We start from the raw sequence: 24,866 nt of genomic DNA, 5'->3' as shown, positions 1-24,866 counted from the left end.
TCAACTTCTCTATAGGAGAAAGATAGCATGAAGAAAATGCTAGTAGGCAAATACACTGGGGCACATTTATTAAGATGCCAGTCTTATGATTTGCCACAAAATGCTAAATTGTCTTCAAATTTATCTATTTTTTTGGGGGGGTATTTTTTTTATATTATGGGTTTTAACCAAATTTAAAGTCCAAATTACTAGTAATTAATTCAGATAAGTGCATTTAAGATATAAAATGCCCTAAAAACCTTAAAGGGGTTGTCTGAGTTATAAAAAAAAAAAAAAAAAAAAAAAAGGGAGCAGGGAGAAGTCGCAGATTTCCAATTGATAAATGATCCCCACTGTTTGCAAAAAATGTGTGGTTATTTTCACGTTTGTACAGCCCTCAAAAAAAGAGCAACTTCATTTGTTTAAGGAGCTAAAGCTGGCTTCACATGTGATGGAAAAATATGCACTGAAATCCATATGTGCGCATTTGTAGGTTAATTAGGATTCTAATGCAGATTTCATTGTGAATTATGATTTCCCATTGCAATCTATGAAGTTGAGTTTACACAATTCACAACATTTCATATTTTCCACAGCAGAACACAGACACATCGGGGGTCATTTAAATACGCCTAAATTATGGCAGCGCAATAGACGCTAGTAAGCTGTCTTACATTTAGAACTGAAGCTTGAAGCGCCGAAGTTATGGACAGGCCTTTACCTCTTCAGAACTTCGGTGGATCCTCCGCCAGCTATGGGGCTTTGTTAAGACTGGCGTCTAAAACGCCTGTTTTAATAAATGTACTCCATGGAGTTTTAGAGTGGACAAATCTAAACTTCATAGGAAAATTAGTTATACACAGTTTTCCACAAATGCATTCCACCATCTTTGTAGGGACCCTAAAAGCTTTATTTAATCTGTGAGGCCTCATTCACACATCTATGTCAGTGACGACCCCCATGACAAGATGGTCAGTGGTTCTTAATTGAAGATGTTCATGAAGGATCTGTGCTTTGTCTGTGTGTCCATTTTTTGGCATATGTCACCTGTATTGCACGGACCCTGTTCAGCTGAAAATTAGTGTCCAGGGCATCTCCTACCAATGGTCTGTGAAAACCACAGACCAAACACAGATCGTGTCCATGATCACTGACCCATAGACTATAATGTCTGAGTAGGGTTAAGCGAACACCTGGAAGTTCAGGTTCGCCGTGTTCGGCCAAACTTCGCCGCAAAAGTTCGGGTCGGCCCGAACTTGACCCCAATCCGGAACCCCATTGAAGTCAATAGGGACCGAACTTTGGGGCACTAAAATGGCTCAAAAAAAGTCCTAGAAAGGGCTAGAGGGGTGCGAAGGGAAGCAAAATAGGGGTAAGACTAGGACAATTGCCCTGCAAACAAATGTGGATAGGGAAATTAATTAAAATAACATAGAATTAAAAAAAAAAGTAAAAAATAATTATCTTGAATTAGGAGGCGGAGGTCAAAGTGGAGTAGGCGGTTGAGGAGGCGGTGGACATGGTGGAGTAGGAGGTTGAGGAGGCGGTAGCCAACACTATTTTTGTATTTTTTTTTATAAATTTAAGAAGACCCCAAAACATTGGGAAATATATTTAAAAAAATTAAAAAAAACAAGTGTGCTGGAGTATAACAATGGCTGTGTGAAGCCAGTATACTTGTTTATTCTGCACAAGTTCTGTGGGATCCATGCCTGGTTCATTTTAATGAATGTGAGCTTGTCCACATTGGCTGTGGACAGGCGGCTGCGCTGGTCTGTGATCATTACCCCCCCCCCCCCCCCCCCGCCGTGCTGAACACACGTTCGGACTATACACTGGCCTCAGGGCAGGCCAGCACCTCCAAGGCGTAAAGGGCAAGCTCAGGCTGTTTGCCCAATTTGGAGACCCAGAAGTTGAATGGGGCAGACCCATCAGTCAGTACGTGTAGGCGTGTGCACACATACTATTCCACCATGTTGCTGAAATGCTGCCTCCTGCTAAGAGCTGGTGGTGCTTGTTGTTGTGGTGTGCTGACAAAGCTTTTCCCCATTTAGGCCATGCTAACCCTCCCTTCTGAGGTGCTGGCGGTGCCCCAGCTGCATTGGCGACTTCTTTCTCCTCCTCTCCCTTCTCCTTGTGCTTCCACTGAGCTCCCGGCATCAGGTGGGAATGCCATCAGCAGCGTGTCTACCAGCGTGCGCTTGTACTTGCGCATCTTCCAATCACACCCCAGTGACAGAATTAAGGACAGCACGTTGTCCTTGTAGCGGGGATCCAGTAGGGTGGCCACCCAGCAATCAGCACTGGTTAGAATGTGGGCAACTCGGCGGTCCTTGCGCAAGCACTGCAGCATGTAGTCGCTCATGTGTGTCAGGCTGCCCAGTGGCAACGACAAGCTGTCCTCTGTGGGAGGTGTATCATCTGTGTCCTCTGTATCCCCCCAGCCACGCTCCAGTGATGCCAATGAGCTGCTGTGGGTGCCACCCTGCTGTGAAGATGGTTTCTCCTCATTATCATCATCATCCTCCAGTGGCTGGACAATTGTGTACCTGGACTCTGTTGGTGCAGGAACCCACCCTCCAAGCCACTTGTGAATGACTGACCTGATAACCATTGAAATCATCCCTCTTCCTCCTGTGCCACATACTCTTATTATCGCCCAAAGCGATTTTTCAATGAGACATAGAAGTGGGATAGTAATGCTGAGGACTGCATCATCGGAACTGGCCATGTTGGTGGAGTACGCAAAACAGCACACATGTCTTGCATGGAGGCCCACTCGTTGGTGAAGTGGTGCTGTTCCACAGGGCGACTCACCCGTGTGTGCTGCAGCCAAAACTCCACTATTACCTGCTGCTGCTCGCAGTGTCTCTCCAGCATGCGCAAGGTGGAGTCATACCTTGTGGGCATGTTGCATATGAGGCGGTGAGCGGGAAGGCCGAAGTTACGCTGCAGCACAGACAGGCGAGCAGCAGCAGGGTGTGAACGCTGAAAGCGCGCACAGCCGGACCACACTTTCTGCAGCAGCTCTGACATATCGGGGTAATTTTTCAGGAACCTCTGCACCAGTCAAAAAGAAACATCCTGCAATCCTCGGTGGCGGAAGGACATGCGCCAATCTGCTATCCGCCTCAGGCCCAGCCGCCACTGCATTTACCCAGTGTGCAGTTAGGGAGATATTATGTCCCTGCCCGTGCTTACTGGTCCACATATCAGTGGCTATGTGGACCTTGCCACAGATGGCGTTGCGCAGAGCACACCTAATTTTGTCCTCCACTTGGTTTTGCAGGGCGGGGATGGGTACTACGTACTGTGGGATAGCCACCGCCATACGTTTTTTAAAAAGTCTTCGTCTCCACTAGAGGAATGACAGCATTTCAAAGGCCAGGAATTTTGAAATTCTGGCATTCAGGGCCAGGGCCAGGGATCGCAGGTGGGTAGTGGGGTACTTCCTCTTTTTCTCCAGTGTTTGGGAGATGGACAGCTGAACGCTTCCATGGGACATTGTGGAGATGCTTGGTGACGGACGTTGTGGCGTTGCTGCCACACCCTCTGTTTGTGGGGTGTCAAGTGCCACTGTCACTCCAGAGGGGGGAGGAAGAGAATGAGACTGCAGCTGAAGAGCGACCAGGAGGAGCCTGAGATCTTTCGTGGTTTTTGAGGTGTTTACTCTACTGCAGCTCGTGCTTTGCATTTAGATGCCTGGTCATGCACGTGGTGCTCAGATTTTGAACATTTATGCCTCGCCTCAGGTTCTGATTGCACAGCGTGCAAACCACTTGCATTTTGTCGTCGGCACATTGTCTGAAGAACTGCCACGCCAGGGAACTCCTTGGAGCGGACTTTGGTTTGCTCAGTCCCTGGGTGCGGTGGGCAGTAGCAGGCGTACTGGCTAGGGAATGGCCATTCTGCTTTTGCACACTGCTCCATCTTTTGCTGTGAGGCTGGTGCTGTGTGATCACCAGCTCTTCCTCCGAACTGCACACGTCACTCGCATGACCTTGATTCTATGTGGGGTCTAGGACCTAATCTTCCACATCATCTTCCACCCACTCTTCACACCTGCCCTCCTTGCCAGTCTGCACACTGCAGAAAGCCGCAGCAGTTGGCATCTGTGTTTCATTATCATCAGAGATGTGCTGCGGTGGTCCTCCCATGTCCACACGGAAACATAAGTGGTTGGGCATCAGTGCACTCAATCTCTTCCACTTTTGAAGCTATGTCACTGGGCCACTCTGTGGTATCCTCATGCTTCTGCCACTTCACCACTCTGTTGTCCTCATGCTGCTGCAACACCACCACTCTGTGGTCTCCTCATGCTGCTTCCACCTCAACACTATGTCACTGGGCCACTTTGTGGTCTCTTCATGCTGCTGCCACTTAATCACTCTGTGGTCTCCCTATGCTGCTGCCATATCACTACTCTGTGGTCTCCTCATGCTGCTGCTACATCAACACTATGTCACTCTGTGGTCTCCTCATGCTGCTACCACATCACCACTCTGGTCACCTCATGCTACTGCCACTTCACTATTCTGTGGTCTCCTCATGCTGCCGCTACCTCTGCACTATATTACTGGGCCACTTTGTGGTCTCCTCATGCTGCTACCACATCACTACTCTGTGATCTACTCATGCTGCTGCCACCCCAACACTGTCACTGGTCCACTCTGTGGTCTCCTTATGCTGCTGCCACTTCACCACTCTATGGACTCCTATTGCTGCTGCTACCTCAACACTATGTCACTGGGACACTCTGTGGTCTCCCAACGCTGCTGCCACATTCCCACTATGTCACTGGGCCACTCTTTGGTTTCCTTATGCTGCTGTTACCTTAACACTATGTCACTGGGCCACTCTGTGGTCTCCTCATGCTTTTTTCACCTCCCCACTCTGTCATTGGGCAACTCCGTGGACTTCTAATGCTGTTCCCACCCTTCCCAGTCCATGACTGGGCCACTATTTTGCCTTTTTGGCCTGGTTGACATCATCATGTATTTGATTCTTCTTCTGATCAAATGAGATGCACAACGGATTCTATCTAGGTAGCAGCTGTAAGGCCTGTATAACATGGTCCCTATTTTGCATCAGAATAGGCTTATGATTTGGTAGCCAAAAGCAGGAGTGACAAAACACAGAAGACATGCAAATATTCAATTTACGTGTCATTTTTGTTTTGGATCCACTCCTGTTTTGTTTTTTTTGCATTAGCAATACTGATGGATTACTGGCCAAATGCTGACCAAGTGAAGGTGGATGCTCAACTGACAGGATCTTTTTTTGTGGGTTATTGTTCTGATGGATCAGAGGAACGGCAAAATAATCAGTGACGTCAACACAAACTTACTGCTGACACCCTCTCCACTCTGTGTGGGGGGGCTCTACTTGTATAAGTGTTTAATTAAACAGGTTCTGTAGAAATCTATGTGGAATCAGCTGAAGATGGTATAAAAGTAGTGCGCTTCTTCTTGAAGCTAACATCGACTTATAAGGCTGAGTTCACACTTGAGTTATTTGGTCAGTTTTGGACCAGTAACTGCCCAAATAAGTGAAGTGTGCAATGATTCTAAGAGCGGCGCCTGTCATCTGCATGTCATACGGACTGACTGTATTATTTCACTACCAAAGCAGACTCCCTATGCGCGTTCATGCAAGGCACAGTGTTCTACACCACTATACAGTCTCTCTGCAGCCAGGAAATAGCAGTTTTATTTTTACCCGGCAGTACCCCCCCCCCCCCCCATGACTTGAGCATCGGAGCAGTTCATGCTCCAATGCTCTCCTTTGCCCTGCGCTAAAGGGCAAAGGCATTTTTGGGAGATCCGGTGACGTACTGGGGCCCTCCATGGGGCTGTCAGGAAGCCCAGTGACATCACCGGCACAACCAGTAAAACGGCGAGGGCAGTGCTCAAGCCCGCCCATCAGAGCTGGTGACGTCACCAAACACAGTGCCTGGTGGAAGTTTCCGCCCGGCAGTGTGTTGTTGAAAACAAAAGAGACCTTGCCCTGCACGATCTAGCCTCAGGGGGGCTGCCTGGGTGAAAATAAGCGTATGTCCGGGTTCAGCTCTGAACCTGGACAACCCCTTTAATGTGATTTGCCGCTAACAAATTCGGATCAAATCTTTTCGGAAAATTTGGCGAACTGACCAAATGTAATTTTTGAGAAATTTGTTCATCTCTGGACCCTTTCACACAAGCAAGTTTTCTGTGCAGGTGCAATGCATGAAATGAACATATAGGACCCGCACTGAATCCTGACCTGCTCATTGCAATGGGTCTTTGCACACGAGTTGTTTTTCACGCATTATTTTTGCTTTGCGTTGTTCACGCAGCCCTGGTCCCATAGAAGTGAATGGGGTTTCAGTGAAAAACACATTGCATCCAGATGTAACCTGGATGCAAACCAGATGCAGTGCGTTTTTCACTGATGGTTGCTAGGAGGAGATGTTGTTTGTAATTCTTCACATGCATGGAAACGCATGAAAACTGATTGCACCCGCATGGAAAAAGCTGAAACACTGAACGCAAATGCAGACAAAACTGACTGAACTTGCTTGCGAAATCATGCAAGTTTCACTAAACAAAACCAGAAACCCTCTGCAGCACTCATAAGGCCAAAGGCCTCTTGCACACGACTGTATGGCATTTTCAGTATTTGCGGTCAGCAAAAAACGGATCCGCAAAAAATACAGATGACGTCCATGTGCTTTCAGTTTTTTGCAGAACAGAACAGCTGGCCCCTGATAGAACAGTACCATCCTTGTACGTAATGCAGACAATAATAGGACATGTTCTATCTTTGAACAGAACGGAAAAATGGAAATACGGAAACAGAAGGCATACAGAGTACCTTCTGTTTTTTTTATTTTTTTTGCGGATCCATTGAAATGAATGGTTCCATATACGGTCCTTATACGGAACGCAAAAAACGGAAACGGGGAAAAAAAGTTTGTGTGCAAGAGGCCTAAGGCTAATTTCATGAGTGATGCTTCCTGCTGGATGCAGTCCATTTTTACAATGTACTGTACAGGTTCCAGACTGAACATGACCCATTCATTTCAATGGGTATATGTACATGAACATTGGTTTTCGCTGACCATCTGTCCATTCAGGAAAAATCACAGCCTGCTCTGTCTTCATCAACTTTTCACACAGGTATGGTCCCTTCAAGTCAGTGAAAAAAAGCTGGCAGAACATGGACGACATTGGTGAGCGGTTCGCTTTTCACTCATGCTTAGGGCTCGTTCACACGACCGTTGGTGTCCCGTTCCCATATTGCGGACCGCATTTGCGGATCTGCAATACATGGGCACTGTTCCGTTGTCATTCCGCATCACGGCTGCAGGCCCATTCATTTCAACGGGTCTGCAAATCCGGAGATGCGGAACTGAAGCACGGAACACTACGGAAGCACTACGGAGTGCTTTCTGGGGATCCGTTCCGTGCCTCCGCACCGCAAAAAGATAGAACATGCTCTATCTTTTTGCGGAACGGAGGGATCGCAGACCCATTCAAAGGAAAGGGTCTGCGATCCCCATGCGCCTTCCCCGCGGAAGGTGCCCGTGCATTGTGGACTTCAATTTGCGTTCGTGTAAACAAGCCCTTACTAAAAGATTCATGTTTTCTTCCGGGTTTTTTTTTCATGCACATGAAAAATGTATGCAATTCAGATGGAATAAAAGAAAGATTTTAGGCAAAATTAATTTTCACTAAACAGACTCTGACACGTTTCTTATCGTTTGTGTGAAAGCGGTCTTCAGGTGTAAATCTGCTTTAAACAGAATTGTATCAAATTTAAGCTATCTTTCCTTTCCGTTTACTGATTCTGGCTTTTATCTTTCCTAATCTTGCACTTCTAAAGTTAAATTCAGAGTAACTAAAAAACAAACTTTTAGGTGATATCTGTGTCTGTTTCTAAGAGCAACCAACAGAATTATGAGATAAGCAATGGTTATAAAATAAGATGCTATGGGGTAAAATAAGTAAAACAAAGTACTTAAAGTTACTCAACATGCTCTACAGATTTGGCAGAGGACCTTTCATCAGGCTAGCTCTAGTCTAATTATCCTACCTTATAGGGAGGCCCCCACTGATGCCATGGCCCTTTTTTTTTTTTCTAAAGAACCCCCTGTTCATCCACTGTTGGCCCCCACAATATATGGGGCCAACAGCAGACAAACGGGGGATTCTTTAGAGAAAAAAAGTGTCATGGCATCAGTGGGGGCCGCCTTATAAGGTAGAATAATAATTCGACTTGAGCTACCCTGATGAAAGGTCCTCTTTAAAACAAATCAAATTATCAAATAGAAACTTCAGATTCACATACATAGGTAAAGTAAAGTAGACGTGTATCTTACATGAAGCTTATTCAGAAGAATGTATTCATTCACAGCGAAGAGGGTCACTTGAAAGAGAGTCATTAACATCACTTGCACAGGGCTTACTTTGCCCAGAACTCCTCCAAATGCGATACATACAGATGCCACACAGAAGTCAGCATTGATTAGGCTGAAAGACATCACATAAAATAATTTCCAGTTATTAAAATTTCCAAGAATTATAAAAAAAATACTCATCTTGATTACGCTATATTTAAGAGCAAACATTATATATTATATACATACACATACATAAACACACACACACACACACACACACACACACACACACAAGTTTAGGACTACTTGAAAAATGGCAAAAAATCTTATATTATATTGTTGGATCTTAACAAGGTTCCAAGTAGAGCTTCAACATGCAACAAGAAGAAATGAGAGTGAGACAAAACATTTTTTGAGCATTCAATTAATTGAAAATCCCGATTAAACTGAAACAGTCTGTTTTTCAGCTGATCAAAATTTTAGGACCACATGCCTTTAAAAGTCCAAATCTGTGCAAAGATGTGGATTCATTGTCATTTTCTGTCAGGTAGTCACACGTTGTGATGGCAATAAAACTCTCCCTTTTTGAACGTGGTCGGGTTGTTGAACTGCATAAGCAGTGTCTCTCACAGCGCGCCATCGCTGCTGAGGTGGGACGCAGTAAGACAGTCATTTGGAATTTCTTAAATGATCCTGAGGGTTATGGAACAAAAAAGTGAAGTGGAAGACCCCAAAAATCAGCACTGAGCCGGAAGATCCAATTGGCTGTCAGTCAAGACACTGGACAATCCTCGACCCAAATTAAGGCCCTTACTGGTGCTGACTGCAGACCCATAACCATCAGATGGCATCTGAGACTGAAGGGCTTCAAAAACAAAAAGCATCTTCAAAGACCTTGTCTCCTTGAACACCACAGAACTGCTCGTTTGGACTTTACAAGAGAGCACCAAACATGGGACATTCAGGTGGAAGAAAGTTTTAGTCTCCAATGAGAAAAAATTTAACCTTGATGGTCCTTATGGTTTCCAACGTTACTGGCATGACAAGTAGATCCCACCTGAGATGTTTTCTACGCGCCCCAGTGGAGGGGGCGCAATAATGGTCTGGGGTGCTTTTTCCTTCAGTGGAACAATGGAGCTCCTTTCCCTGTTCCTCTGATAGGCTGCAGACTCTAGGCCGGAAGAGGCCTGCATCGCATTGCTGACAGCATGCGGGTATCTACTGGGAGCATGGCTGGCACATGGGTGACACTATGGGGGCATCTACTGGCACATCCTTGGGGACACTATGGGGGGAAACTACTGGGGATATTGCTGGCATATGGGGGGCATCTACTGGGGGCATTGCTGGCACATGGGGGAATCTTATACTGGCACATTATGAGGACACTATGGTGTTGAAGGCGGGGAAGAAGACTATGGGGGCACTAAGAAGGGGCATTTATACTGGCACATTCTGGGGGGACACTGTGGGGGAATCTTATACTGGAACATTATGGGGGCACTATGGGGAAGAGGAGAGGAGAATTATGTGGGCATTTACTAGGGGCATTATATAGGGTTATTTTATACTTGCACACATTATAGGGGCACTATGGGGACATTAGCTCAACTGGGAGAACTGAGGGAATTATTTTGTACTGGCACACAGAACAGGAGCATTTTTGAACTAGTGCACATTATCATTATTATTAGTAAAGGAGGCAGGTGAGTTGTTAAGAAGGTAGGAGGATGATAGATGGGTGAAAAATCATCATGGCGGTCTGGTCTCAAAGGAGATGAAGAAAGAAGGTCTGTATCAGAGGTCACTTGTTGTAAGATGTATGTGGTGCTGTATTCTGGATACCACTGAATATAATATGTATGCAAATATGTATTTAGGGCTAGGTACAAATGTGTATAAAATGGATATGGTGTAAGTAAATCTACTTTAAGTGTAGCCTAGGTGTCATTTATATACTGTATGGTGTATATTGTATATGTGATTATCTGAGTGAAGTGTCTATATAGTCTGTTTATGTATGCATACCTCCCAACCATCCCAGATCTGGCATAACTACAGTGTGGGGGGCACAATGGAGACTAAGCAGGGTTGGGAGATGTAGAGATAGACATTGGGAGGAGTGGGCCAGCGCTGTAAAAAAAAAAAAAAATTTGCGCGACACTGATAGTTAGCTCCCTAGGCTTTTTAAAAGTTTTGTGGTATGTGTGTGTAGTGTATACATGGTGTATTTATGTATGTGTACCATGTATATGGTGTATTTATGTGTGTTGCATATTTATGGTGTATGTATATGTAAACATGTGTCGTTATGCCGCGTATCTGCCATTGAGTAGGGAACGTGTTAAAATTTGAATCCGCAAAGGGAGAGAGAGAAGAACACGGCGGCACTGCTTCCACTGGTATTGCCGTCAGTAGTAGAATAACCGTGGGTGTGGTATAATATGCTTCACTATGTGGTGCTCAGCAAAACAAGGATGCAGACTGTGGGTCACAATGCGAAGAGAAGATGCAACAAAGTTGCGGCACTCACCGGAACACTGATAATTTCTTTATTCAGACTTCCTTAGAAGACAGCATGAAGGATCCAGGGGCGGACACAATGTTGCAAGCGGCGACGGCCGTTTCGCGCGTGGGATCGTGCTTCCTCAGGCCGCTGAATACGTCATTGCGCACACATGCGCTTTATACAGGCGGACAGGGGGACGGCCGGCGCCGCCAGCCACTATCGTGCGCCTGTGAATTAATGACATGGATTAAAAACATGCAAGCAGCAGGTACAATTGTGAGTGCTAAAAACAAGCTAATTAGCACAAAGCCAGACACAATTTATCTAATAAGTTGCAAATCCATATATGAGAGACGGGGAGAGTGTCAGGCGGCACAATACAAGATCAAATGCGATAGATGCATTAAATTTCAGATAATAATGTTCGGGCTGTGAAAGCCGCATAGTGCCAGTATGGAAAAATCGCAGGTGCAGCACAACATTGTAAATACACAAAATCGCAATTGCGAAAAATCGCGAGTGCAAAGAATCGCATCATGCAAGTATCCCCCTCTATTCTGAACGCATGCGATTTATAAGAACACTGACATATCATTCTTGTCGTTCATGCCTGCCGCACCCATCGCTCCAGTTTGCATAATCCACCTTGCCTCCCTCTGCAGGAGCAGGCGGTGCCGGTCACCACCCCTAGGGATGGGACGGACGTGCTCACCCCCGCAAAGGAGAGGCAACGCGGATGGGCATCGTGGGCAGTTTTCAATTGCGATTTTGTGTATTTACAATGTTGTGCTGCACCTGCGATTTTCCATACTGGCACTATGCGGCTTTCACAGCCCGAACATTATTATCTGAAATGTAATGCATCTATCGCATTTGATCTTGTATTGTGCCACCTGACACTCTCCCCGCCTCTCATATATGGATTTGCAACTTTCTAGATAAATTGTGTCCGGCTTTGTGCTGATTAACTTGTTTTTAGCACTCACAATTGTACCTGCTGCTTGCATGCTTTTAATCCATGTCATTAATTCACGGGCGCGCGATAGTGGCTGGTGGCGCCAGCCGTCCGCCTGTATAAAGCGCATGTGTGCGCGATGACATATTCAGTGGCCTGAGGAAGCGCGATCCCACGCGTGAAACGGCCGTCGCCGCTTGCAACATTGTGTCCGCCCCTGGATCCTTCATGCTGTCTTCTAAGGAAGTCTGAATAAAGAAGTTATCAGTGTTCCGGTGAGTGCCGCAACTTTGTTACATCTTCTCTTCGCATTGTGAAAAATTTGAATCCCACCCCTGATAAAGTCCATGTTGGTGGAGCGCTGCAGTGATGATTTGCCTTCTGGAAATTTTCTCATCTGCACACAGGATCTTTTGAGTTCAGCCAGAATGACCATTGGGGTCTTGGTCACCTCTCTTAACAAGACCCTTTAACCCCCGATTACTTAGTTTGGATGGGCAGCCATCTCTATAAAGAGTGCTGATTGTTCCGAATATCTTTCATTTAAGAATTTTGGAGGCCGCTGTTGTACTCTTGGGAGCTTTCAATGGAGCAGAGATTTTTTGTCTGCATTTTAAAAATGTTTATGCCTAAAAACAGGCAAGGTAAATATAGTAAATGTGCCCCATTAAGTTATTCAGATTTGTACTTTATGTAATGCTAGAGTTGCAACATACAACTGTAAAACTTGTGTAAGTTAATTAAAATTATGAAACTAGTCTGAATCAGCCCTGAACGCTGACTCATTCAATCATGCATGCCTCTTCATTAATTAGTTGAATCTTCCGGCAGTGCAAAGGGGAAACTAAGGCCTCTTTCACACAGGCGAGTTTTCCGCACGGGTGCAATGCGTGAGGTGAACGCATTGTACCCGCACTGAATCTGGACCCATTCATTTCTATGGGGCTGTGCACATGAGCGGTGATTTTTACACATCACTTGTGCATTGCGTGAAAATCGCAGCAAGCTCTATATTGTGCGTTTTTCACGAAATGCAGGCCCCATAGAAGTGAATGGGGCTGCGTGAAAATTGCAAGCATCCGCAAGCAAGTGCGGATGCAGTGTGATTTTCACGCACGGATGCTAGGAGACGATCGGGATAGGGACCCGATCTTTATTATTTTCCCTTATAATATTAGCATACAGAATGCTTAGTAAAATAGGGATGGAGGGGTTAAAAAATAAAAATAATTTAACTCCCCTCATCCACTTGCGCAGCCAGGCTTCTCTTTCTTCTTTGAGGAAAAGGACCTGTGGTGACGTCACTGCGCTCATCACATGGTCCATCACATGATCCATCACCAAGAAAAGAAGCCGGGCTGCGCAAACAAGTGAATGAGATGAGTTAAATTATTATTATTTTTTTTAACCCCTCTATCCCTATTTTACTAAACCTTCTGTATTAAGAATGCTATTATTTTTACTTATAACCATGTTATAAGGGAAAATAATAAAATCTACAGAACACCTAACCCAAACTCGAACTTTTGTGAAGAAGCCCGGGTTCGGGTCTGGGTACCAAACATGCCAATTTTTCTCACGCGCTTGCAAAACACATTAAAACGCTTTGCACTTGCGGGGAAAAAAATCACGCATGTTCCCGCAACGCACCCGCATCTTTTCCCGCAACACCCGTGTGAACCCAGCCTAAGGCCTCTTTTACACGGGCGTCCCTGAATTGCTCCGGATGCGTCACTTGCGCATTGCGGGTAAACCACGTGAGTAGGCACGCAATTGCAGTCAGTTTTGACTGAGATTGCGTTCCAATGTTCAGTTTTTTCCGTGCGAGTGCAATGCGTTTTGCACGCACGTGAGAAAAAACTGAATGTGGTACCCAGACCCGAACATCTTCACTAAAGTTTGGGTTAGGTGTTCTATTCATTTTATTATTTTCCCTTATTACATGATCCTTCTATCTTCATTCAGCAGGACCTGCTCTGACGTCATCAAAAGGTCCTTTTGCAGGTCCTGAAAGATGAAGAAAGAAGACGATGGCGGCTGCGTGAACAAATGGACGGACTGAGTTAATTTTTATTTTTTTTACCAATTTACCATCATCATCTCCTAGTAACCATTATTTTATTTATTTTTTTAACCCCTTTTTCCCTATTTTACTAAGCATTCTGTATTAAGAATGCTATTATTTTCCCTTATAACCATGTTCTAAGGGAAAATAATAAAGATCGGGTCCCCATCCCGATAGCCTCCTAGCAACAGTGCGTTAAAATCGCACTGCATCCGCACTTGCTTGCGGATGCTTGCAATTTTCACACAGTCCTATTCACTTCTATGGGGCCTGCGCTGAATATAGAACATGCTGCGATTTTCACGCAAGTGATGTGTGAAAATCACCGCTGATCTGCACAGCCCCATATAAGTGAATGGGTCTGGATTCAATGTCTACCAAGCCATTGAAGCCAACCATATAGTAAACCAGGTCCAAGTTGAAATCGCCATGCGATTAATATAACTCAAAGTAATCGCATGGCGATTTCAACTTAGTAATGCTATATTCCATGCTCATGGAGCGTCCCCATCACCATGGGAACGACTCCATATACTAGAATGTACTGTCGGATTTGAGAATCACGTTGAAATCGCAATTCGATTATTTCAAGTTATAATAATCGAATTGCGATTTCAACTTAGCACTGCTATATTCCATATTCGTTAATTCTATCCTAATATGGAATATAGCAGAGCTAAGTTGGAATCGCAATTTGATTATTATAACTTGAAATAATCGAATTGCGATTTCAACGTAATTCTCAAATCCGACAGTACATTCTAGTATATGGAGTCGTTCCCATGGTGATGGGGACGCTCCATGAGCATGGAATATAGCATTACTAAGTTGAAATCGCCATGCGATTACTTCGAGTTATATTAATCGCATGGCGATTTCAACTTGGACCTGGTTTACTATACGGTTGGCTTCAATGGCTTGGTAGAATTTGCGAATATGACGAATATATTCGTCATATTCCACAAAACGAATATAACGAAGTATTCTGCATCTTCGTTTTAGCTACCTATTCATCAACTTTGCTAATTCTAGCAATGATACAGGAAAGTTTACTATAGAGACAGCTAAGTTTATTCGCTATGCGATTATATTACTTTGCTTTTTTTTTTATAAATAGAATAATTATAATAATTATCAGGTATTATAATTATTCTATTTTTCAGGTTTTTTTAAAAGCAGTCATAAATCGCATAGGGAATTAAACTTAGCCGTCTCTATAGTAAACTTTCCTATATGATTGCTAGAATTAGCAAAGTTGATGAATAGGTAGATAAAACAAAGATGCAGAATACTTTGTTATCTTCGTTTTGTGGAATATGACAAATACATTCGCCATATTCGCCAATTCTACCAAGCCAACCATAGTAAACCAGGTCCAAGTTGAAATCGCAATTCGATTAATTCAAGTTATAATAATCGAATTTCGATTTTAACTTAGCACTGCTATATTCCATATTAGGCTAGAATTAACGAATATGGAATATAACAGTGCTAAGTTAAAATCGAAATTCGATTATTTTAACTTGAATTAATCGCATTGCTATTTCAATAGGAGAGTAGTCTTTAAGTTACAATCGCAATACGCGATTATTTAAATCACATATTAATCGCGATAACAAGAATAATGACGAATATTCGATTTCGACGAATATAAAACGAATATTCTATCGAATATTCGCGAATTTCGTCGAAATCGAATATGGCACCTGCCACTCATCACTAACTGGCAATACTACATTTGGCTTACTAGCTGGTGTACTGGCTGAAATACACGTTCGCTGGCTAAACTAGCTGACTATTTGACAGTTGGCTCACTGGCTAGTGCTGCGACTGAAGTGCAAAAGCGCTATCACTAGATTGTGATTACTTATTGCCTATCTGACATTATTAGCTTGCTGACATAGTGTCAGATAATTTCTCAACGCTGTGAGAGCATTTGTATGTCAGTGAAGTAACTGATTGGAAATCCTACAACTGGTAGCTTCCAAAATAAGAGCACACTAATTCTGCCATGCACCTTGGGCATAGAAATGTCAGTGACAGTATGTAAATAACCAAGTATCTGACAACTACTGACACAGTGTCAGATAAGTTTTCACCGTTATGAGAGGATGTGTACATCAGTGAAGTAACTTGATTACAACATATCAATAGGTAGCTCTTAAAATAAGGGCACACAGACCCAGCCAGGTATCTTTAATTAAATTAATTGACGTTCAATCACAGGGCTGACAGCTACTAATAAAGTGTCAGATAAAAATACATACCTTTTTCTGTGGCATTACTAAGCTGGTGGTCAATATAAACAGACTCACTGGTAATTAAATGTTGGGTGTTAAGGAGTGAGAGGAGATTATGCACATCTCCACCACCCGTTCAGGAGTCATCCGTGCACACAAAGGAGTGGCAAACAAAGTTTTTAACCTGTGTGTTGACTCACAGCCGTTTTAATTGCACAAATAAAAGTGACGTGTTAATTGATTTACTACCTGGGTCAAGTTAGCTTATGAGACGCTTTGGAATATTTTGTAGATGTCTGCATGTCCGTTACGCAAAATTACAGAACATGTCCTATTATTGTCAGCATTACAGACAAGGATAAGACTGTTCTATTAGAGGCCGGCTGTTCTGTTCCGCATAATGTGGAATGCACACACCGAGTATCCATGTTTTGCAGATCCGCGATTTGCGGACTGCAAAACATCCAACAATAGTGTTCATAAGCCTTTACAGTGATAACAGAAATATTAAAGATGAAGTATGATGGTAGACATTCACAGTAAAATGCACAAACATACATGTGGAAGAATTTAGGCTACTTCCACACTTGCAGTACCAGGGTCTAGCAGGATGTTCCGGCTGGGGAACAGGTTGCTGCATCCGTGCTAACGCTAGCCCACCGTGCCTCCGGGAGTCCGCTGTAGTTTTTTGTCCAGTCGCCTTGTAGCTGGCCAGCTAAGACCTGTCCTAGGTTGCTAATATAGCTTGTGTGTTTATACAGCTAGACCTGCCAATAACCTTAATACAGTTCCTATGTTTGTGTGTTAAAGACAAAAGCAGAGTTATTTTCAATGAATTCATGTTTGGATGTCATACAACTGTTATATTTTGTGTTCACAGAAGCAGAAAAGATAGTATGCCTTTAAAATGCATTGTATAATGTAAGGTAAGCTCAATGACACAGCAGAAACAGAAAGCATAGAGTTAAACTGTTGTTGCTGGTCAGGAGTCTTGTCCAATCCTAGATAACCTCACACAGCCCAGGAGTTTTGACCAATTACAGCCAGCCTCACACACAGCTTGTGTAGGAAATTCCCCTAGCAGGAGATGCTGAATCATTATTCACCAGATAGAGGAGCTGAACAGACACACACTCCACTAAGAGCTATGTTTTATGGAAGCAGAGAGGCCAAAATAGGTATTTAAAACAGTTATATAATGTTCCTACTGTTAATATAGTGATAACTGTATACTGAACTGGTTATATGTATGTTTTCTTACAGTTCCACCATAATAACAAACTACTGAGCCATACAATCATACGATCCAAACAAATTGCATACAAATGCGTACTGCTCAAACCAGATCATAAGCAATTGTATAGAGCAACTGTTAACCAAGTAGAGCAAGTGAACTATTACTTAGACCTCAGATATATCTCTCAGAGAGATCATAAAGTGCTTAAATAACTTAAAGTGAGAGTACAGATACTCAAGAGAGAAATATATCCACGATTTTATGTTGAATGACAAGATTGAACAGTTGAACCACCATCTTATGCATACCGCCATTTCATGAATCTTTGTGCAACACGTGTTTTGTACATGGACTATCTGCTGCGGAGGTGGCAGTGTTATATGAAGAAAAGTTGAAGTTAATAAAGAAGTTATTTCAAGCATTTGGTAGTGCTCTTTAAACCTACTAGAAGAATTACAGAGTAACAAACAGTCTGGCCGGACTAAAAAGTTAGAGATATAAAAATTATTCTAATAACACAGCAAAAAAGGCACTTAATAGTGCTGCGCCTGCCACAGTGGAACTATTACCCTCAGAGGGCGAAGTGATAGTGCTCCTCAACTTGTACAGTAAAGAGCGCATTAGAGCAGCGGAGCGCCAGCATATACCGCTGCGTAGCAGCTGTTCACTGAGTGAGCAAGCAAAGACACCTCAGCGGAGGTACCATAAAGGCCATAGAACGTGTGCATTAGTCAAACTGCAGCTGACTCTTAAAGTGGCAGAATGGCAAAGGCAAAATAGTCAGAGAAAGAGCGCCAACTCTCCTACGATCCCTAGAGAGAGAAAGAGACGCATGGTGGGAGGCCAAGGTCCAGAGCTAGAGTGCCTGCACTATCCACGGACGGACCACGTACTGCATCAAGCTAGTTTCCCGCCACTAGGCCCAAAGGCTGCAAGCAGCGTATCAAAGCCAGCGCATCGCATGTCTGCACAGAGCATCACAAGTCTGTAAAGAGCATTGAAAGTCTGCACAAAGCATTGCAAGTCTGCACAAAGCATCACAAGTCAGCGCAGAGCATCACAAGTCAGCGCAGAGCATCACAAGTCAGCGCAGAGCATCACAAGTCAGCGCAGAGCATCGCATCTTATCAAGAAAAGACACGTCTCCTTTAAGACTGACATTTGTTCCTGCTCTTCATAATAAGGTCAGATCTTTCCTTTTATTACTTTTTTTTTTTTATAAATTTTTATTGATATACAAAAAATTCATTTACATAATACATTACTAATAAATCATTCCCCATCCACCCCTCCATCCCCCCCCCCCCACCTTGCAGGAAACAAACAAACAAACAAACAAAAAAAAAAAAAGATTATAAGTAAATTTATAAATAAATAAATAAATTAAATTAGTTATTCTTATCCCAATCCTTCCAGACTGCAGCCCACTTTAAATAGGATCCTCTTTGTTTATGCATAATCCTCTCGTAGCTCTTCACTTTCTCAACCAGACCCAACCAGTTATTGCAGTCTGGAGCAGAAGGGCAAAACCATGATCTGGAAATAAGAAGTCTGGCTAGAAACATTACCTTGGTCAGTAGTTGGCGTTTTATAGGCTGGTAATTAACCTCCGATAGGTCTCCCAGGACCCATATCCTGGGGGACAGAGGAACTACAATGTTAAGTTTGCGAGCCAAATTGGTTTGGACCGATCTCCAATAGCTGCCCAACATTGGGCAATCCCAAAACAGATGTAAATGATCTGCCTCGGTGTTGCCGCAACGTGGGCAGTCAGAGGAGGCTCTGTATCCTCTCCTATATAGCCACATGGGTGTCACATATATTTTGTGAAGAATATTGAATTGTACAACAATGTGATTGAAATTATGTGAAACTAATTTTAAACTTTCCCCTATGTTGTCCCAATCTAGAGGACCCACCTCTGAAAGTAAAGAAGACCAGGATCTTTGTCCTGGAGAAAGAACACCCCAAAAATTTTTTTCATTAAATGTCTATAACAGTGTGATATTTTTATTCTCGTGACTATTTTCTTACTGATTAAATCGTGTAAAAATTCAGGAGTATCTATAAAAAAAATGATGACTATTCAAAGTGCTAGAAAGTGCCGACCTCAATTGAAAATATGCATACCAAGCTACCTTACCCAGATTTGCCCTTTGCCTTAACTCAATCAGGGACAGAATTTGTCCATCATTGACCACCTGATGTAAGTACTGAACGTTCTTAGTCCTCCAGTACTGGCAGCAGCTCAAGTCCCCTAAGTTCAAGATCTTTGAATTATGCCATAGTGGGGTGCAAACAAGTGATGCCTTAACTCCACACCAGCTTCTTATAACCAGCCAAGTCCTTATAGCCATTCTGCAAAAAAGTGTGTACCCAATCTGTATATTTAATAGGTAATCAGACTCCAGTACTGAAAAAAAATCTGAAAGACCTGAGTCTTTCACCATTTTATTGCAGAAATGGCTATTTTCCCAGTCATTAAAAAAACAAAGTTGAGAGGCCACAAAATAGCCCTTAAAATAAGGGAGGTTAAGACCTCCCTGATTATAAGGCATAGAAAAATACAGTGCCTTCAGTCTGACCCGCTTCCTCCCCCACAGTAGATCGTTAAGCATCCGCTCTATAAGTCTAAAATACTTATCCGCGATCCATACAGGTGAGTTACGCAGGACATACAGAACCTGGGGCAGCACATTTTTATTAAAGAAATTCTGTCCGCCCTTGCAGGCAGAATTTTTTGCCATATCTTAATTTTGGCCCTCAGCTTTGTCAACAGGGGAATTAGATTGAGTTGTAGATATTCCTGAGATTTAGCAGAAACTGAAATCCCCAGGTACTTTATAAAACCAGAAGTTGTTAACTGGTTATCCCAGTCACCTCGCAACTCCTCTATAGGGAGGAGAACGGTCTTCTCCCAATTAATCTCCAAACCCGATGGAGCGGAAAAAGCACCAACCAAATCCATTATGCGAGGAGGGTGGTTTCTGTTTGATGAACAAAGACCAAGATATCATCTGCATAAAGAGATACGCGATCATGTCTCCCCATTATGCCAAAGCCGGACACCTGCAGATCCTGCCTTATGCTAGCTGCTAAGGGTTCAATATAAATATTAAACAAGAGGGGAGAAAGAGGACAGCCTTGGCGGGTGCCTCTTCCTAGGGGGAAACTCTCTGTAATCGTGTCATTGATCCTGATCCTGGCAACTGGAGAGCTATATAATAACTGAACCATCGCCATGAATCTGGGGCCAAAGCCCATTTTTTTCATCACCTCCCAAAGGAAGATCCACTCCACCCTGTCGAAGGCTTTGGTAGCATCCAACGACAGGATGGAGCGGGTACCACACCCCGGAGACTGAATATTCATAAATAACCTATGTAAATTATAATGTGTGCCCCTTCCTGGCATAAAACCATTCTGGTCTGGGTGAATAATAGTGGATATAACCCGAGAGAGCCTCCTGGCCAGAACTTTTGATAGTAACTTAACGTCAGTATTTAGTAAGGAAATTGGTCTATAGGAGCTCAATTCTATCGGGTCCTTATCCTTTTTAGGAATCAAAACAATGAGGGCCTCTATCATAGAGCATGGCAAGTCCCCTCCCTTCATTGCATGAGAGAAAACCTCTAGCATCTGAGGGAGAATCACTTCACCATTCCTACGATAGAATTCATATGGGTGGCCATCTAGGCCTGGCAATGAGTTCCCCGAGACAGACCCCAGAGCCTCCTGCAGCTCCGGCAGAGACAACTCCTCCTCTAAACATTCCATTTGGGTTGTACTTAAGGTCGACAATGGAATCCCATCCAAAAACCGCATCGCCAGGTCAGATGACAGGCCAGGAGAGGATCTATACAGCTGGGCAAAGTACTGCAGAAAAGTATCCGCAATCCCCTCTGGCTCTACTATAATTTCCCCCTCTGGGTTGCAAATCGAAAGAATAGGTTTATTTTTCTTATCTTGTTGTGTGATTATTCTGGCCAGGAGCTTACCGGGGCATCCAGACTCCGAAAAATACTTTAACCCCTTAAAGAATACTCTGATTTGCTTTCTCAATTAAATATTTCTCCAGGGAGCAACTCGCTTTCTGCATTTCTTCCCTGTTGTATTCAGTAGGATGACTCGTGTATCGCTCAGTTGTAAGTGCAGCAATCTTGGCCAGTTCTTTCTCCTCTTCCTTGAATATTCTCTTTGCTGCAGCAATCTCGCTTATAAAGACCCCTCTCAAATATGCTTTCAAAGCGTCCCATACTATATTGATGTTAGCAGAGGGGAGATTCACCTCCCAAAAGGAGGAGATCAGTATTTTAATAGACTGATAGTTGTCCAAAATGGTGAGCCAATATGGATTCAACTTGAATCCTAGCCCCCTCTTGTCCTTATTCTCCCTAGTGCATACCTCAATTAGTACTGGTGAGTGGTCCGAGACTGTTCTTACTCCATATCGCATTTTCCGGATATTGATCAGGTTGCTCTCATTAGTAAATGCTAGGTCAATCCTAGACATTGCTCTACCTCCCCTAGAAACACAGGAATATATTTTCTTTCCTCCGCCAAGATATTCCCATATATCCACCACTCCAGCCTCCAGACAGAACTGAGGCAGCGGCGAATTACACAGATTCCTCCCCGATTCTGCATCTAATGTAAATCTGTCTCTTTTAGGGTCCATGACCGCATTAAAGTCCCCCATCAAAACTAATCGGCATTCTGGTCTCTTTTCAAGAAAAAACAATAGCTGGATTAGTGGATACATCGAGAATGGCGGAGGTATATAGAAGAAAGCAAGAACATAACTGCAGCCATGCAGCTCGCCATACAAAAAGATAAATCTGCCCTGATCATCTATATAAGATTCTATCAGGGTAAAATCTACAGAATTATGAATCAGAACTGAAACGCCCCTAGAGGATCCACTAAAGGTGGAATGATAGGCTTGAGAATACCATCCCATTGTCAAACGGGACATGGTTTCTTTAGTAAGGTGGGTTTCTACTATGCAAATAATTGCTGGGAGATATCTTTTTAGTGCATCCATTATAGCTTGCCTTTTGACCCTTTCCCTGAGCCCTCTGACATTCCATGCTACAATTCTAGTAGCCATCAATCACAACAAAGAGAAGAAAAAAAAAAAAAAAAAAAAAAAAACAGACCTGCAAGGTGAGTTCCCTCTCCCTACTCCCTCCCATTCCCCCCTCTCCGTTGATCCGCCCGAGCTGGTCAGCGAATCTCTAACCTCTGGCCGTTCTCCCCCTCCCTAGCCTTACCCCCCCCCCTCCATCATAATATTGCAGAGTATCATGTCATAGACCCATTTGCTCCATCCACTCTAGCACTTGTTGTGGTCTTTCAAAGAATTGTAAAATCCCGTTATGGATCACTCTTAGTTTTGCTGGATACTGTAGCGAGTATTTAATGTCCTTAGACGCCAGACGTTTCTTTATCTCTATAAAATTTCTTCTCTTTTCCTGAGTCTGTCGAGCAAAATCAGGAAAAAAAGAGCAATTTGGTACCCTGATATTCAATAGGTGTACATTCTCTTGCTCTTCTCAGTATCATATCTCTATAAACAGACAATAGTAATTTCATTAAGATTGCCCGCGGCGGCCTCCCTGGAGTAGGTTTCCCTCCTGGGATTCGATGAGCTCTTTCTATCTGAAACATAGGGGAGAAATAGTCGCTCCCAAGGTTATTGAAGACCACTTCTTTAAGTTGTTCCTCTAACTGTCGACCTTCAGCTCCTTCTGGGAAGCCGATTAAACGAACGTTGTTTCGCCTTGACCTATTTTCAAGGTCTTCCATCTTATTTTGTAATAATTGATTTTCTGAGGCGAGAAGAGCAGTTTTAGACTTTAGCGTATTTATGTCAGTTTGCAATGAGTCGACTATTTTTTTAACGTTGAAAACTCGGTCACGGATTTTTACCAGATCCTCTCTTATTAAAGTAATATTGCTCTGTACTGAGCCCAGTTGAGTAGACATCCCTTGCACTAAGGTACCATTATTTTCCACAGCACAAAGAATTTTATTAAGTACTGCGGGATCATATTCAACTCTCAATTGTGCAGAGAGACTTTCCTCTACCGCCTCCTGACCTCTCTCTGCTGATCCGTCATCCGATAGTTCATCAGTTTGGGGAGGCTTAACGGATTTCTTCAATTTAGAAGAGTTTCGTTTTAACTGAATTATTTTCATTTGAGAGGGGCGGTTTTAAGAACTTATCAATTTTGTTATCTGGGGTCTTAGACCCAGACTTTGTTACAGAAAGGTCCACTGACCGTCGTTTTGGGGCCATTTTCTCCCCCTTTTTTTTTTTTTTTTTTTTTTTTTTTTTCTTTTTTCTTCTTTGTCTTCCTCTCCCTCTTCCTTTTCCTTTTTTCTTTCCCCCTTTCCACTTCAATATAGCAGAAAGGTTAATCAATGATGGCAAAGGAAAAGAAGAGTGAAATCATATATAACGATGGTCTCACGTATCCGAAACGCCCGCAATCCCAATGCACATCACCAGCCAAGCAGGAATTTTCCAAGCCCACAGAATGGGAGGACAAATAGGCCTCGCTAATCACCCAAGCAGAGAGTAGTCCAGATGGCGACCCCACCCTCTCCTCCAGCCCTTTTATTTTTATTTCTTTCTCTATCTGTTTCTGTTCTCTTCCCCTTTTTTTTTTTTTTCTTTCCCTTTCTCCTTTCTCTTATCCTCTCCCCTTTTCCTGGTTCTTTCTCTTTCTTTACTTTCTTTGTTTTTTTTTTTTTTTTTTTTTTTTTTTTTTTCTTTTCCTCTTTCCTTTTCACAACACAAAAAAAAAACCAACAATAAAGAAAGTCAAAGGGAACAATATTCTCACATATCCGGAGGAGCCTTGGTCCCGGTGCACACACGCCACAATGCAGTGGATCAGAGCCGGAGAGAAAGGAGACAGGAGCTCTCGCTGAACCCCAGAAAGGCAGACAGTCCAGGTATCGGGCAGATCGAGGGGCAACAGGCCATAAAAACCTGCCGCACGTCAGCGAGAGCGAGGCAGCAGGCAGAGCAGCCAGACCCCAGACCAAAACGTGGGAAGAAACCAGCAAGGGAAGAAAGCAGGAGGTCTCCGGAGCAGCGAGACAGCCAGACCAGAGACGAACCAGGAGAAGAGAAGCCAGCAACGGGCGAAGAGCAGGCGATCCCGGACCAGACGCTCAGCAAGCAAACAACCACGATCCGCCAGCGAGAAGGACCAGGAGGCAAGCCAGGTATAACGCGGCATCAACCGCTCAGTACATCGGGTTTTCAACCTCAGCTGTGCGGCGCGGCGCTGGTTGTTCGGCGTCAGCTGTTAGGATGGAGCCGGAGCCGATGTAGAGCGTGGAGGGAGGAGGCCAGCGGGGGGGGGGGGGAGGAGATCGAGACGCGACGTAATCACGTCATCACGCCATCTTTCCTTTTATTACTTATCATTGCATATAGTCCTTGGCATAAAGTGACCTTTTTTGTGTTCAGAAATAAGAGACTTTA

The 24,866-nt window shown here is 43.7% G+C and overlaps 1 protein-coding gene across 1 annotated transcript in view; it reads right to left on the bottom strand.

The window, feature by feature from the left end:
* RHCG (Rh family C glycoprotein) overlaps positions 1-24,866 on the bottom strand; it is a 111,098-nt gene that overhangs the window by 43,252 nt on the left and 42,980 nt on the right. The window contains 1 exon segment of the mRNA XM_044283212.1: positions 8,339-8,489. Coding sequence (XP_044139147.1) covers positions 8,339-8,489 — 151 coding nt within the window.

The sequence above is a fragment of the Bufo gargarizans genome, chromosome 2 (assembly GCF_014858855.1).
Source record: "Bufo gargarizans isolate SCDJY-AF-19 chromosome 2, ASM1485885v1, whole genome shotgun sequence".
NCBI lineage: Eukaryota > Metazoa > Chordata > Amphibia > Anura > Bufonidae > Bufo > Bufo gargarizans.
Note: the sequence above shows the minus strand (reverse complement) of the source record. Positions and strands in the feature narration are given on the sequence as shown.